The following is a 13600-nucleotide window of genomic DNA, read 5'->3' as shown; positions in this document are numbered from 1 at the left end:
CTGGTGTGACACTTTTCACTTTCCAATCACTTTCCATTCAAATAGGATAATTATTGGAAAGTGTAGCCTCTCTTGAATTTTCGGTCTATTTTCCATTTAGTTTTTGGTTGGCAAACATGCCCAAGTAGAGGAAGGAAATATAATTTTTTTTAATAAAAATAAAGATTACAACTTGATTTGAATCTGAGGGGCTGTTTAGCAACCCACCAAAACCAGGTCATGTTCAAACGTTGCCCAGTTTTAACCAATTTTCTGTTTGTGAAAAGCTGGGCCAATTCTGGCCCTGATGTTTTAGGTCATTTTGAGCCCCTTAAACCAAGCTAGAATTGATCCACCCACTAACTGGATCTCTAGCCTCTGGTTAAGGGAGTATACCTAGTTTGCCTTATTTTTGTTGGGTAACAAATCGGGGTAGTAGAAAACTTTTGGTCTCTGCGTTATTGAGTATATCCAAATTTTTATTGCCAAAAGAAAAAAGCTACTTTAACTTGCATCATCCCTCTAAACATCATACGTCATCCCTCTAAACGCATGAAATTTCAATCACAAGTAATTCTTTTCTGTTTTCTAATATCTGCATCCATTGGAATGACCCTACGTCTATAAATTTGACCTAGATCCTGCTCACAAAGCACTGGATAACGTTTGACTTTTATAAGTTAATAATTTTAATCAAGGACGATTCCATGAGATTATAGTTTGGATACACGCAAGGATAAAGGCATATCCTATCTAATTCTATTATTTAGCCCTCCAAATAATCAACCCATGACTCCGATATACAATTGAACAATGATTTGAAACTGGAAAAAGAAGCGCTGACCATATACGCATTTCCAAGTACGTTCGAACCCTGGATAAGTTGTATTCAGATGACGCAACCTGAGCTCAGGTGATCCTTCGTAGCGAGCCAACCACCAAATGAAATTGCAAACCAACCACGTGCCTGTGATCTTGCTCCGTATTCACTGTACAGGAATCATTTTCCTGCGCCGCTGAGGCTCGGGCCTGTTTGGGACTTCTTCAAAATGGGACTGAGTTCGGCCTTAAGCCCCCATTTTGAGAACAATTGTGCTCGGACAAAACATGGCCCAGTTCTTTTAACGCAGAAATCGGCCCATAAAACTAGGTTTGCTCCGTACCCCGCCGACCTAAAGGAAACTAGCTAAGGGGGGGTTATTCGTTGGTGTAATTTGGTGTAATTTGGGGTAAATTGTTCCAATGGGGTAATTTTACCTAATGAGATAATTGAGTGGGATAAAGTGGGGTAAAATGGGGTAATAGGACAATTTGAGTGGGACAATTTTAGTATGACATCTTTTTATAATTATGATAATGTAATGCGCTATATCAAATTATTGTGACAACGAACTCTTGATGCACACCGAAGTACATCTCATCAGAATTTGCTTCCCTTCCCCTTCCATGTACTCTCGGCTCCAATTCCTAATATTATCAATTTATAACAATAATAACTAATATGAAAAATAATAAAGACAAATTAAAAACTAAAATTTTCAATTATCAAAAGAAAAATGTCAGCTCGATTCTGGACATGCCATCTCCCAAGAAAGCACAAGCATTCTTGACATGAGCACATAATCCACAGCGACTGTGAGAACATCGATCTCAGCAATCAAAAATAAAACCCTAATTTGAACAGAATTGTGAAAAAAGGGAAATTAGAATCAACCTGCACTTATCCTTAGCAGGAAAGACGCCGAGGGCGTTGAAGAGCATCAAACTGAGGAGGAGATGACGAACGAGGGCGGAGAGTTGAGAGTTGCAGCCATGACCAGTAGAGCTCAAGCTAGTTCGCTCTCAACAGCAGATCCGGCGCTCTAGAACGGCGACGGCGGCTCGGGCGAACGAGCTCGAGAACGGCGCGAGCGACCTCGAGGACGGCGACGGCGGAGCTGGCTCAGGCTCGAGAACGATGACGGAGGAACGGGTGAACGCCCTCGAGAACGAAGACGGCGTTCTGGAGTATGAACGCAATGCTTGGGTAGAGCTTCAGAAATGCAATCCTTGCGTTGGACCAAGGATTGATTTTCTCGGAGATGTGCTCGTCGGATGGATCTTCTCCATCTTCGAGCGGCGTTTTTCTTGACTTGTTTCAAAGTTTTAGCAGCAGCGTTGTCGGCGTTGATTGGGCCTTTCTCTGTCATAGGCCTCTTGCAACCCAGTACATGCCGTGTCGAAACGGATGCGGGATTTTCAGCTTGCAGGGCGAGTTTGAGGCTTTGGCCAAAGGAGAGGGAACACCAAAAAGTGGTGTTCCAAAAATTACCCCATTATCCCACTTTTTACACCAATGAATAACCCCCCCTAAGTTTAGAAGGACAAATTTTCAAAACCAACCCATTTGAGTTTTTATTTGCAAAAAACGACCCGTTTTTAGGATATTTGCAAAAACCGACCTGGTTTCAGCGTCAGCGCTAAAACCAGGTCGGTTTTTGAAAAAAAAAAATTTAAAACTTCACAGGAGTTGAACTCCCGTGAAGTTTAGCAGCTTTTAATTAATCTACTAAACTTCACGGGAGTTCAACTCCCGTGAAGTTTCTTAGTTCAAAAATAAATTTTTTGAATTGTGAAACTTTACGGGAGTTGAACTCCTGTGAAGTTTAGCAGCTTAATTAAAAGCTGGTAAACTTCATGGGAGTTCAACTCCCGTGAAGTTTCGAATTTTTTTTTCAAAAACCGACTTGGTTTCAGCGCTGAGGCTGAAACCAGGTCGGTTTTTACAAATTTGTTTGAATGGGGTCGTTTTTTTGACAATAAATTTAGGTTTGACAATAAATTTCTAAATGGGTTGGTTTTGAAAATTTGTCCAAGTTTAGAATTGCACCAGAAACAGTCGCGGCCCACTTTTAGGGTGCTTGCCAAACACGCCCTCAGCACCAATGATAAAACAGACGAGACAGATTCCAGGCTCAAGTATCAGATTTTTACACAAAGGTTGACTTATTTGGAAATGGGATCTGCTGATTCATAATATATATATATGGAATTGTACGTACAAAAGGCCGCGGAGATTCCGTTCCAACGATAAAACAGACAGAGACGGTTGGATTCCAGGTTTTTACACTACGAAGATGGATTTATTTGGAAATGGGATCTGCTGATTATATAATATATATCGAATTGTACATACAAAAGGCCTGATTAACAAGAAGCATTACCAATTAGACAAAAGAAGAAGAAACAATTAAATGATTAGATTACCCTCAAATTCTCTCTTCTACCTGGTTCAAAAAGACGCCGATCTTCTAATAACCGGCTTCATCGCCTTGTCCTCTTCCAAGGAAATCATTCCTAGATGAGATGGGTCTTCTAACATCATTTTCGCTACTAAATATCCTGCAATTGACCAAGTTTGGAATTTTCTTGCTTGTTTGCCAACGTACCGGCCTAGTTTTCCGTCGTAATATTCGGGCCACCCATCTTTTAGTAGTCGGCTCTCGGCGAGCTCGATTGCTCGTCTGGCGATTTGGGGGCGGCCGGTTTTGATGCAGGCTGCAGTTAGCAGCCACAGAAGTACTGCAGAAATGGCAGAAAAAGATTTAGTGCAACTGTTTTGTGCTCAATATTTTTGTGCAGCTCGGTGAATATTTTCCATCAAATATGTACACATCTAAGACTGTTGCTTGATAAAATATCAACAGATACACGATACCAACTCCACCTTACTACGAGGCTACCAGTTGACTTGGGTAATCTAGAGAAAGTATCTAGAGATGCTTGTCCACTGTGTTAATTGTACACCAACGGCTGCCTACTTTTAGACTAGCGCAATACAAGGAACCTTGAGAATAATTGTGCCTACTCTTAGATGAATGCAATACAAGGAGACTTGAGAACTAGCGCACCAATCTAAGATCTGGTCTTCCCTCGATGCACCATCACAGCAAGAAAGAATCACTAGGTACTTTCAAGGTTATCTAATACATAAATGAATTACTGGTGCGTTACTTAGTCCTAACACGGATAACTGCCATCGTTGACGGTAAACTTCTCCATAAGCGAATTTCTTGGACCTATTTGATAATCAGGACTCAGAAGAAGCTAGCTGTATGCACTTATAACATTGCGCTTTAATCGTTTTTCATCGGATTAGTTAACATGTATGTAGTCATGAGAAACTTATGATACTAGGTGATAAAAGGTAACAAGTTTTCAAGTGACTAACCTGGCCATGACCCTCCATTATGGTAGCTCCATCTGGTATTTTTTGGGTCGCAACCAGTCACAATCCGCCATTCATGGCTATCTATTGCAGGATAAGCGATCTTCAAGGGCATTTCACCGACCAGTTCTTCCCAGCGCGACTCTATAAGATCCATTATAGCTGCAGATTGCTCTGGAGTAGCAAGAGAAGATAAAATGGCAATACAATTGCCTAGGGCAAACCACCGGAAGTCCATTCGTGCAGGACTCACATTTCCAATGAAGTAACCTCCACGAATTGGCATAAAATCAAACACCCAGTCCGGAATTGAATCAGGAATGACATTAAATTTGTTGACTGCAGTGTGGGAGTACTCCTCTGTTTTGTAGCGGTATATGTCATTTAGCTGTTGGAAGTCTAACCAAAAGTAACTTCGCATATGATAACTTAAGGCATGTAGACGCTTCACAATTCGCTCAATAAAATCCTTCCCTTCAGTATCATGTTTAAGCATTGCTAAAGCACATCTCAGAGCCATAAAGAAGAGAGCTTGGATTTCAATTGGATAACCGTAAACTCCCTGTAAAAATTCAGAGACAAAAGAAGCTCATAAGTGGGGAAGCAAAAAAGTAACAGAATAGTAATAGAAAATACAAGCATTTTATCTTTGGCAAAACTCTCGATATTTCATGACATGTGATTAGCTAAATTATAAACATCAATCTTAAATCAATTTGTCTAGTTTCCCAAATAAGGATGTTCACCATAGACAAACCATGCAGAAAGAGAAAGGGAGAAGCAACATTTGAAGAACTCAATTGTTGAGAGGCATTATTAAGGTTCCAAAGAAGTATTATATATATATATATATATATGTATATATATATTTATATATATATATTAAATATATATTATATATATATATATAGTATATATATATATATATATATATATATATATGATATATACATATATATATATATATATTCCATGTAGCCCTCAAAAGTTCATTATGATATGGAAATTTTATCGTAAAACAAGATGATTCTTACTGCATACATTGCATAGACATGTGAATGAATGTTTAACTACCAAATCTACAGGTAGTCCCATTATTGGCATCCCTCATAGGTGGGGAGGACAATAAGAAAAATTTTGATGATATTTTGTAATCTTAAAGTGGACATTAGTTACTATCAGCAGATGAAGGAGTTGCCTTATGGCGGTACTTACGCATATACTAACTCAGAAAGAATAACGAAAAAAAACTCCATAATTTTGTCAGCTTTTATTTTGACTAGTCAGTTGCAAACACACTTATGACAAGTCTATTCTGAGTCTTTTTGACTGTTCAATATAGTTCATCTAATTTTGTGCTTATTTAACTGACGGTAGTGAGATTCCATAGCTACCTCTGTTATGTTGGTAACCTGTTATTAGTTTTCGCATTGTTCGAACTCATTCACATACTCTGAACAGATTCACGTGTCTCATTTCTGATTTTAACTGTGATCGCAAGCGCTGAACAATAGCATTACGGACAAATGGAAAGGTAACCAGTCCTTTTGCATCTTCTGAGTAACATGACTTAATATCATTACTTATGCACATTCAATTAAGGATCTCGCTCAATCCATCAGCCTGGAAGCGAATCTTGAAGGTTGTTCATTTATTGGATGACTTTGCATCACTGGAAAAGATAGGTTATACCATCAACTACAGTCGATCAAGGTTTTGCAGCTGGAACTCTCTTTACTTGCACTGTTACTTTTGGAAGTCTGGGGTTTAAAAAGAATGTAAATTTAATTAGATTTTTTTCTGATGTGAGTAGATTAGTTTGGAAATTTGTCAAAGTTTTATTTCCAATTTAGATTACTATAAGTAAACGGAGACCTGGCCAGCCAAAAAAGAAAGAAAAGTCGGCTACAAAGTTCTCACTGTAAGAAAATGTAATAATATATTGCGTTTAAAAGTAAATTCCGAACACAACCTAAGTGCTTGGCAGCACAAGTATGATCAGCACTAGTTCGTACAACACTACTGGTTTTCAGTACTATAGAATAGCGAACAGTATCCCGTAAGTGCTTAATCACCTAGGCTATCTCGTGTGCATGATATATAAAGTTGTGAATATCTACATAAAAATTCCATAATCAGGGAAGCTAACACGAAAACATTCTAAACTGATAAAATTTCAGGAGTCAGGAAATACTTGTAATCCAATCACATTTATAACATAATTATGAAATAAGTTATTATGATCACACTACTGTGACTCATGAAAATTTCTTAACAAAGTTTATTTGTTGACTATATCATGGGTTATCTTGAGGGTAACTAAGGACATCCTTCAAAGAAAAAGCAGTTAGCAACATTCGCATTAAATGTAATTCATAATTGGAGAGATACATGAGTTCAGAAGAAGAATGAAAATAGAATGGGGAGAATGCCTGAGATATTTTTCAGACTTAAAACAACCTTACCATTCTACGATCTATCATACTGCACCCATCAGCACAGAGCAAGGTTGGAAAGGTGTCAAAACCCTCTGATAGACATAAAGCTAACACGAGTCTCATCCCTTTTTGACATTCAGGTGTTTCAGATAGGGTTAAATCCCCAGTAGACTTTGTATATGCACGAAGAAGAATAATCCACCAGAAACCAGAGTCGACAGGAGCCACCCTACCAATTGCACTTTCACCAAAATCTGCAACTAAAGTATCAGTTTTACGAATAGGATCATGAAGCACCTTGAAGCTTGCTGGCATGACTCCCTCCCCAAGCTTGAAGCGATCTATCTTCTTTTCCCATCCTTGAAGGTGGACAGTTTTTAGCAGAAAGTTCTTAACTATATCATATTCACCATTCATCAGGAAAGCCAGCGCACTTGGAAAAAAATCACGGACAAACACCTGTCATATAGAAAACAGGATCAAGACCAAGTTTCAGTATTGTAATTGTTAATGTTAAAATATAAATCTTAGTGAAATAACTTTTCTATCCCAAATTCATACAAAGTTGTAAATAATAACTGAATGAAAGAAGAGGATATATGCAGCTGGCCCCCAAAATTCGGGATAAAAGATTTGTTGTAGAATTCTCCAGTAGGTTACTAAAAACATGAGAAGTTTCACATAAAGGTAGGATCCTCCATCAAGAGAACAAAGAAGAACTTACAATTGCAAGATCAACAACCAAACAAAAGGTAAATGACCTCTACTCCATTCTAGACGGACACAAAAAAAAGTGAGTGAGATTTAAGAAATGGACACTTTCAGAAAGTTATCCCTAGAGATAAGGATGTTCACCTGAGACCACAACAAAATTGAGAAAGATACGACAAAAATTTAGAGAGTGGACAACAAGGCTTCACATAAAGATTCAAAGGTCACACAAGAACTTCAGACTGAGATGATTCAGTCTTATTTTTCCTTCAACATGATATACAGGTATCCATTACTCTTCTTAGGAAAAGTTGATGAGAGTTTTTTCCCCATTTTATTGTGTGTGTCTGTGTGTTAGTTTGTCATGGGAAGATTTACGGAAGAAAAACTGATATATGTACAAAATCAGTCAAAGATGGGACGAATAAAAACCAAAAAGTGATGGGAGAAAAATCCAAAAGCTTTATAAAGCATACATCAAGTGAGATTTTCCGCTTAAAATAAAATAAAATCTCAATTTGCATAATATGTTCACTTTTATACCTATATATTGACTTATCAACAAACAAGACCGTAACTCACGAAGATACGAAAATTACCAAAGAAGCAACAATACTGGCCATGCAAAACATAGAAAAGACAATATTCATCAGCATAAATGAAAACTACCGTTTCAGATATTAAAAAAGGACAGGTCCATTGAAGCACTTTAAGCATTATCACATTCCATTTTCACTCTTCATCAATAATCAATGTATTTAATTATTAATGTATTGATTTATATTAATCTCTTGCTTTACTAACAAGCAAGACCATAATTGTATAGGTTAGGAAGGGACCAAATTACCAAAGCAGAAACAAACAACTAGACGTGCATGGAAAATACCATAGTCATCAACATAAATGAGCGCAAACCACTGCTCTCAGGTTTTAAAAGAAGACAGACTCATTGAAACACAACCAATGTTTCTAATTATTCATCCATTGATTTATATCTATCTGTTGATTTACCAACAAGCAAGACCATAATTGTATAATTTAAGAAGATACAAAATTACCAAAGAAGAAACAAACAACTGGCATACAAACATAAAAACGATCATCTACTTCACTGCAAACAAATGCAAAGCTACTGCTTTAAGATATTAAAACAGGATATCCTCGTTGAAACACTTTAAACACGATTCCATTTCCAATTTCACACTCTCTGTCTGAAATCAATGCATCTTGATTATTTAAATTATAGATCAACAAAGCCATAAAACAATACCATGTTGATAAGCCAAAAACCATCAAAGAAATAAACACAAAACGGCTGCCTTCAGATATTAAAGGGGATAGGTTCACTTGAGCACTTTAAACATGTTCCACCTCACTCTCTTTGTCGATGATCAAAGCATATAATTATTTAAAATTTCAGCTGAAGGCAATGGGAACCACCTGATCATAATTCAAGACCTCCTCCGAAGCGTGATCATAAGCAGCAATCGTCCCCACCGGCTGCCCCCTAAAGTACACCATCGACCTCCTGAGCGCCTCCCAAGCATCAGCAACCATCGGATGCGGCTCAAACGAAGTCCTCGCAGACGAGGAGTTCGGCGTATCCAGAGCTGACCGCATCGCTCCAGGCGAGTACAGTGCATCATAGCTGTCCACCGCTCGAAGGTTCGGCCCGATCGAGAGCTCGCTGAGCGACCTCTCGTCGAACGACCTCTGCCTCTCCATCCTCGGCTTCACATAGAGACGAGAGAAATCGAGGTCATCCTCGAGGAAGGATGAGCTCGACTCTATCTTCAAAATGCTCGGTCGGCCATTACTCTCCATCATTTCGCCCATTTACTACAGCTCTGCGATCTGCATCCAACGATCAAATCAGATCGAGGGAAAAAAGTCACAAATAAAATACTCAGGAGACGGTGGTCAACAACCGATTTTTTTTTTTTAATTCTATCAGATCTAACATTAATTCGTCGAGATTCGTACAAATTATAATTAAAATTGCATTAGAATAATCGTCGATTCCTCCATTCAAAGGAATCTTATTAAATCGGAAAAGGTTCGATCAGATCTCAGATCGAGATTCAGCCTGATCTCCTCCAAAATCAACCAAAATTGCATCAAATCTAGAGAAAGCAGCACATATAACGAGAAACCACCGCAAAATTCTGAAAAAATGGGGGGGAAATTAGACGCAGAGAGAGCGAACCCTAGAGATCTGATGTGAGCAGAGCCGATCTCGTCGATAGCAGCGGAGATCTCGGGGGATCGGAGAGAGAGGCGACGGATTTACAAAAGGAAGAAGAAAAGGACGAAGAAGGGAAAAAGAGGGCACCATATCGGAAGGGTGTATTTATAGATGGAGGAGAGGGGAGGAGGAGGAAACCGAATAAAATGCTCTGCTTCGCTCCGCCTCCGCGTTCTTAGAGTGGGAGGGTGTGACCGGGGGATTGGGATCCTCTCCTAAGGAACAGTGGTTCCTAACATTTCCTAATGGATCTCGACCATTGATTTTGTGTTTGGACACAAAAAACAAGGTGGTCCTATGTAATCAATGGTTGAGATCCATTAGGAAATGTTAGGAACCACTGTTCCTTAGGAGAGGATCCCAATCCGTGACCGGGTGACCGGGAGTAGCTGGTGGAAGCACGTGGGTAGGTGGGAGTAGGGGCCGCGAGCTGACGTGGCTGGCGGAGTGATTTAGGATAAGGTTGCTGTTTGCAATTGGATTTTGTCCTGGCGTTTTGGTGTTAATTTAGATATTTCTTGTCTACGTGTCTGGTAACAATTTACAGTTTTGTACTTTATTTTTCACGTTATTACAAGTATTGTTGATTAGCATATTAGACCTCATACTTTGGAAATAATAGAAAATTTACTGTTACGCACCCTGTGCAAAAGCACGACCCATCTTTTTTTAAACACTGCATTTTAAACTTGCATTCCTCTAAGTTTTAATACATTTAGTTTAATTATATATATGATTAAAATTAGATATCATATTTACTCCTCTATACTTAAAGAATGCTCCAAGTTTTAATACATTTGATTTAGAAATAATGCCTACTTTTCTATATTTAAATAAGGATCCAAGTTTTAATATATTTGATTTGTTTTACTGTTTATGATATAGTAAATTATTTGTAGCATGAATATTAACTTTAAGTATGTATGAGCAAATTTGATTTACTGTTTATGATACGGTAAAATAATATAGCAAATTTGATTTAAAACCTACATAATCTAAAATTTGGACAATAAACTAATTTAACAGCTAGAGTCATATTGTTTGAAAAAAAATTGGCTGAAGGCTTACTTATGTTGCAAGAACAAGTGGTAAGATTTCAATTAACTCTTCTTGCCTAGTTTAGTTATATCATTAATGGATATAGTCTTAAGAGGTAAAAAATGTATTATGAGAGTGCAACGAATTTAATCATCACTATCAATAAAAATTAAATTTATTGTTATTTTCTCTATAATATATGTTTTCACCTATATATCACATTGTACAGTATTAAGAATAAATGTGTGGGTTGTGATAGAATAGATTTGTTGGATATTTATTAAGAAAAGACAATTTTGCCTTTGTGTTTTAGTCACACATCGGAAAATTGAAAAGAATCCTCTCTCCCTCAACCCTATAAATACACCATTATTCACATTCTAAAAGATAAGAAAATAAAGGTTTTCTCCTCTCCTCTGGTTTAAAGAAAATTGTTTTCACATTCTAAAAGATAAGAAAATAAAGGTTTTCTCCTCTCCTCTGGTTTAAAGAAAATTGTTTTTCCCCTCTATAAATTTTGTTATTAGGTTTTCTCCTCTCCTCTGGTTTAAAGAAAATTGTTTTTCCCCTCTATAAATTTTGTTATTAATTTTTTGAGCAATCTTCTTCATCTAATTAAGCTGAAGCTCTGTACTTTCGCCCGAGTACGGAGATCGACCGTTTTCGGGGGCTTTTATCGCTAGGGGGAGAGAACCATTTGCGTCAGGGCGATAGGCGGGTTCTCAATCTTCTAGGACAGTGAATACACGACTGCTCCCGTCAGGCCAGATTTAATTGTTTATTTTATTCGGATTTATTTCATACTATAATTTTAATTATTTGATAAATTTCCAACAATCTAGAAGATTGAGAAGTTTATAGCTTTTGATTTAAATCCGAAAAAAATATTTTTAAAGGTACTGTTCATTGGAATAGTCTACTGTTCATCCAAGAAAAAAAAATTCATCTTTTCTATTACTATTGATTTAGATCTATTTATATATCTGCTGTTGACATTGCTTAAAAAATATATTTTTTTCGGCTACTGTTCACCCTGAAAATTACTGTTCATAAAAATCATGGTAATTGTGTATTTACTGTTCATTTAAAATTTTACTGCTCAAAAAAAATTAAAAAAAATTGCTACTAAATTGCTTATCTATTAATTAACCTTTTGTTAAATAAAAAAACAATTTTGGTTACTGTTCACACATAAATTATAATTAAATATTTCTGTTAAATTTAATTAATTGTTGTTAATTAAGTTGTAATAATTAGTACTAATTAATTCTAACAGTTACTTACAATTAATTGTAATTAATTGTTTTAATTGCTTTTATTGCTTTAATTGTTGTTTTAAGATGTTGCAAGTGGGCTCTTTGCCTTCCAGTACCTCACGAGTCTGAAGTTCAAGCTCTTCCACAAATTAAATCGTTCTCAGCCTTGATGTTCTAAGCTTGCTGGGGCGAGCCGGAGTCGTTCTGACAGACCCCACAAAACAAATTTTTACTCTCACAACATGTAAATCATGAGGTTCGAACATCAAAAGGTAAAACCCTCCTCGGCCTTATCCAACATTTGTTTGCAGTATAATTGCTAGGCAAATTAAATGCTTGCAGGAAATATTTTAAAGTTTCTATATACCGTTAAGGAACAAAAACTCATTGAGTGAACCGATTCAAGTTTTCTTAAATTAGTTGGTGTCTAAGGTAAGGTTTAGGGGTTGCGTAACGCACTCTGTAAGGAACAAGGTACTTAATTGATCGTTGATCAACCTCTAGTACTATCCTTACCTGCCTAACTACCCGGGTAAAACTTTAATCTTTTCACTTAAGGGGTTTTTGGTTAGGAATAAGAGGAACCAGAATTATGAGAAAAAATTCATATGCATTTATTTAATTACGCTTCTTGCATCATATATTGCCTAATGATAAATGATCAATATATGAGCGAACCAAATCAAAGAGGTGCATCTTTTAAAATTCTATTTTATATGGTGGATTATATTTCAAATCTTCAAATGTAAAGTTCATCTCTTTTATTGCGTTATGATGGATATTGCAATAAATGTTCATATGTCCTTTTAGATAACTTGCATTTGTTATATGATTAATTATAAGGTTTTATGCAAGAATGCACTTGTAAAATTTAAAGCACGTATGTACAAATATTATTATTATTATTATTTGTATAAGAGGTGGTACTAGAAAATGGTAACATAAATTTGGAAGGTCTCTTTTGTAGACAACCAATTTAAATTTGGAAGGTCTCATTTGTAGGCAACCGATTTAAATTTGGAAGGTCTCCTTTGTAGGCAACCAATTTGTAACCTCTTATAATAGAAGAATTTTAAAAAATTTATGCATATGAATTATGAAGTATGAAATATACTGTTCTCTTGAATGCTCTGCATGTATCTATTATTAATTTATGTATGTGCATATGCATAATTGCAGAATTTTAGTTCCACATTAGTTTGAAATATTCAGATATTAAGGTCAAATCCTAATCTGCACGAACACTATGTGTTTACATCTTCAGACATAGACTATGATCTTTTATGATCATAGACCATGACCTAATGTCAATTTCAAACAATATGATGGACTAATTCCAAAATAAGAACTTGATAAATAAATACAATGTCTGCTAGGTAAAGTTGTGATTCTAGACTTTGTAAAGTCTGTAAAAAGAATATTGTTGACCCTTTGACAAAGGGTCTATCTAGGAGTGTGATTCTGATTCATCGAGGGAGATGGGGTTAAGCCCATAGATGAGGTCACCGACAGCGGCAACCCAACCCTTATTTGGAGACGTAGTTCTAATGTTGGTTCAATGTGGTTGAAACAAGTTGGACTAGTGACACTCGTGTGGAGCATCGACCCAGATATATTCATATATCACTATGTAGCTTGTGCTACTACCCCTTCTCTATGATGACGATGCTCTTATGATACAGCTGGCTAGGCTGAGTTTTACTCTTAATAAGTCCAACGTGTGTAT

At 36.7% G+C, this 13600-nt stretch overlaps 1 protein-coding gene across 1 annotated transcript; it reads right to left on the bottom strand.

Moving 5' to 3' along the window:
* On the bottom strand, positions 3101 to 9733 carry LOC109823667 (probable alkaline/neutral invertase D). The gene is made up of 5 exons (XM_020389992.1): positions 9542 to 9733; positions 8776 to 9189; positions 6652 to 7083; positions 4190 to 4748; positions 3101 to 3540 (listed from the first exon to the last, which is right to left on the bottom strand). The coding sequence occupies exons 2-5, from the start codon at positions 9169 to 9171 to the stop codon at positions 3251 to 3253; spliced, it is 1677 nt and encodes a 558-aa protein (XP_020245581.1). The 5' UTR covers positions 9172 to 9189; positions 9542 to 9733; the 3' UTR covers positions 3101 to 3250.

The sequence above is a fragment of the Asparagus officinalis genome, chromosome 9, assembly GCF_001876935.1.
Source record: "Asparagus officinalis chromosome 9, Aspof.V1, whole genome shotgun sequence".
Classification (NCBI taxonomy): domain Eukaryota; kingdom Viridiplantae; phylum Streptophyta; class Magnoliopsida; order Asparagales; family Asparagaceae; genus Asparagus; species Asparagus officinalis.
The sequence above is the reverse complement of the archived record's forward strand: the minus strand, read 5'-3'. Positions and strand labels throughout refer to the sequence as shown.

What these genes read in the sequence shown, in the direction of transcription:
- LOC109823667 (XM_020389992.1), bottom strand. Translation starts at nt 9,171, where the DNA reads ATGGGCGAAATGATGGAGAGTAATGGCCGACCGAGCATTTTGAAGATA. An exon ending in AGGTCTTGAATTATGATCAG is followed by an intron (nt 7,084 to 8,775) that starts GTGGTTCCCATT and finishes TCTATATGACAG; the next exon opens with GTGTTTGTCCGTGATTTTTT. An exon ending in TAATGGAGGGTCATGGCCAG is followed by an intron (nt 3,541 to 4,189) that starts GTTAGTCACTTG and finishes CCATTTCTGCAG; the next exon opens with TACTTCTGTGGCTGCTAACT.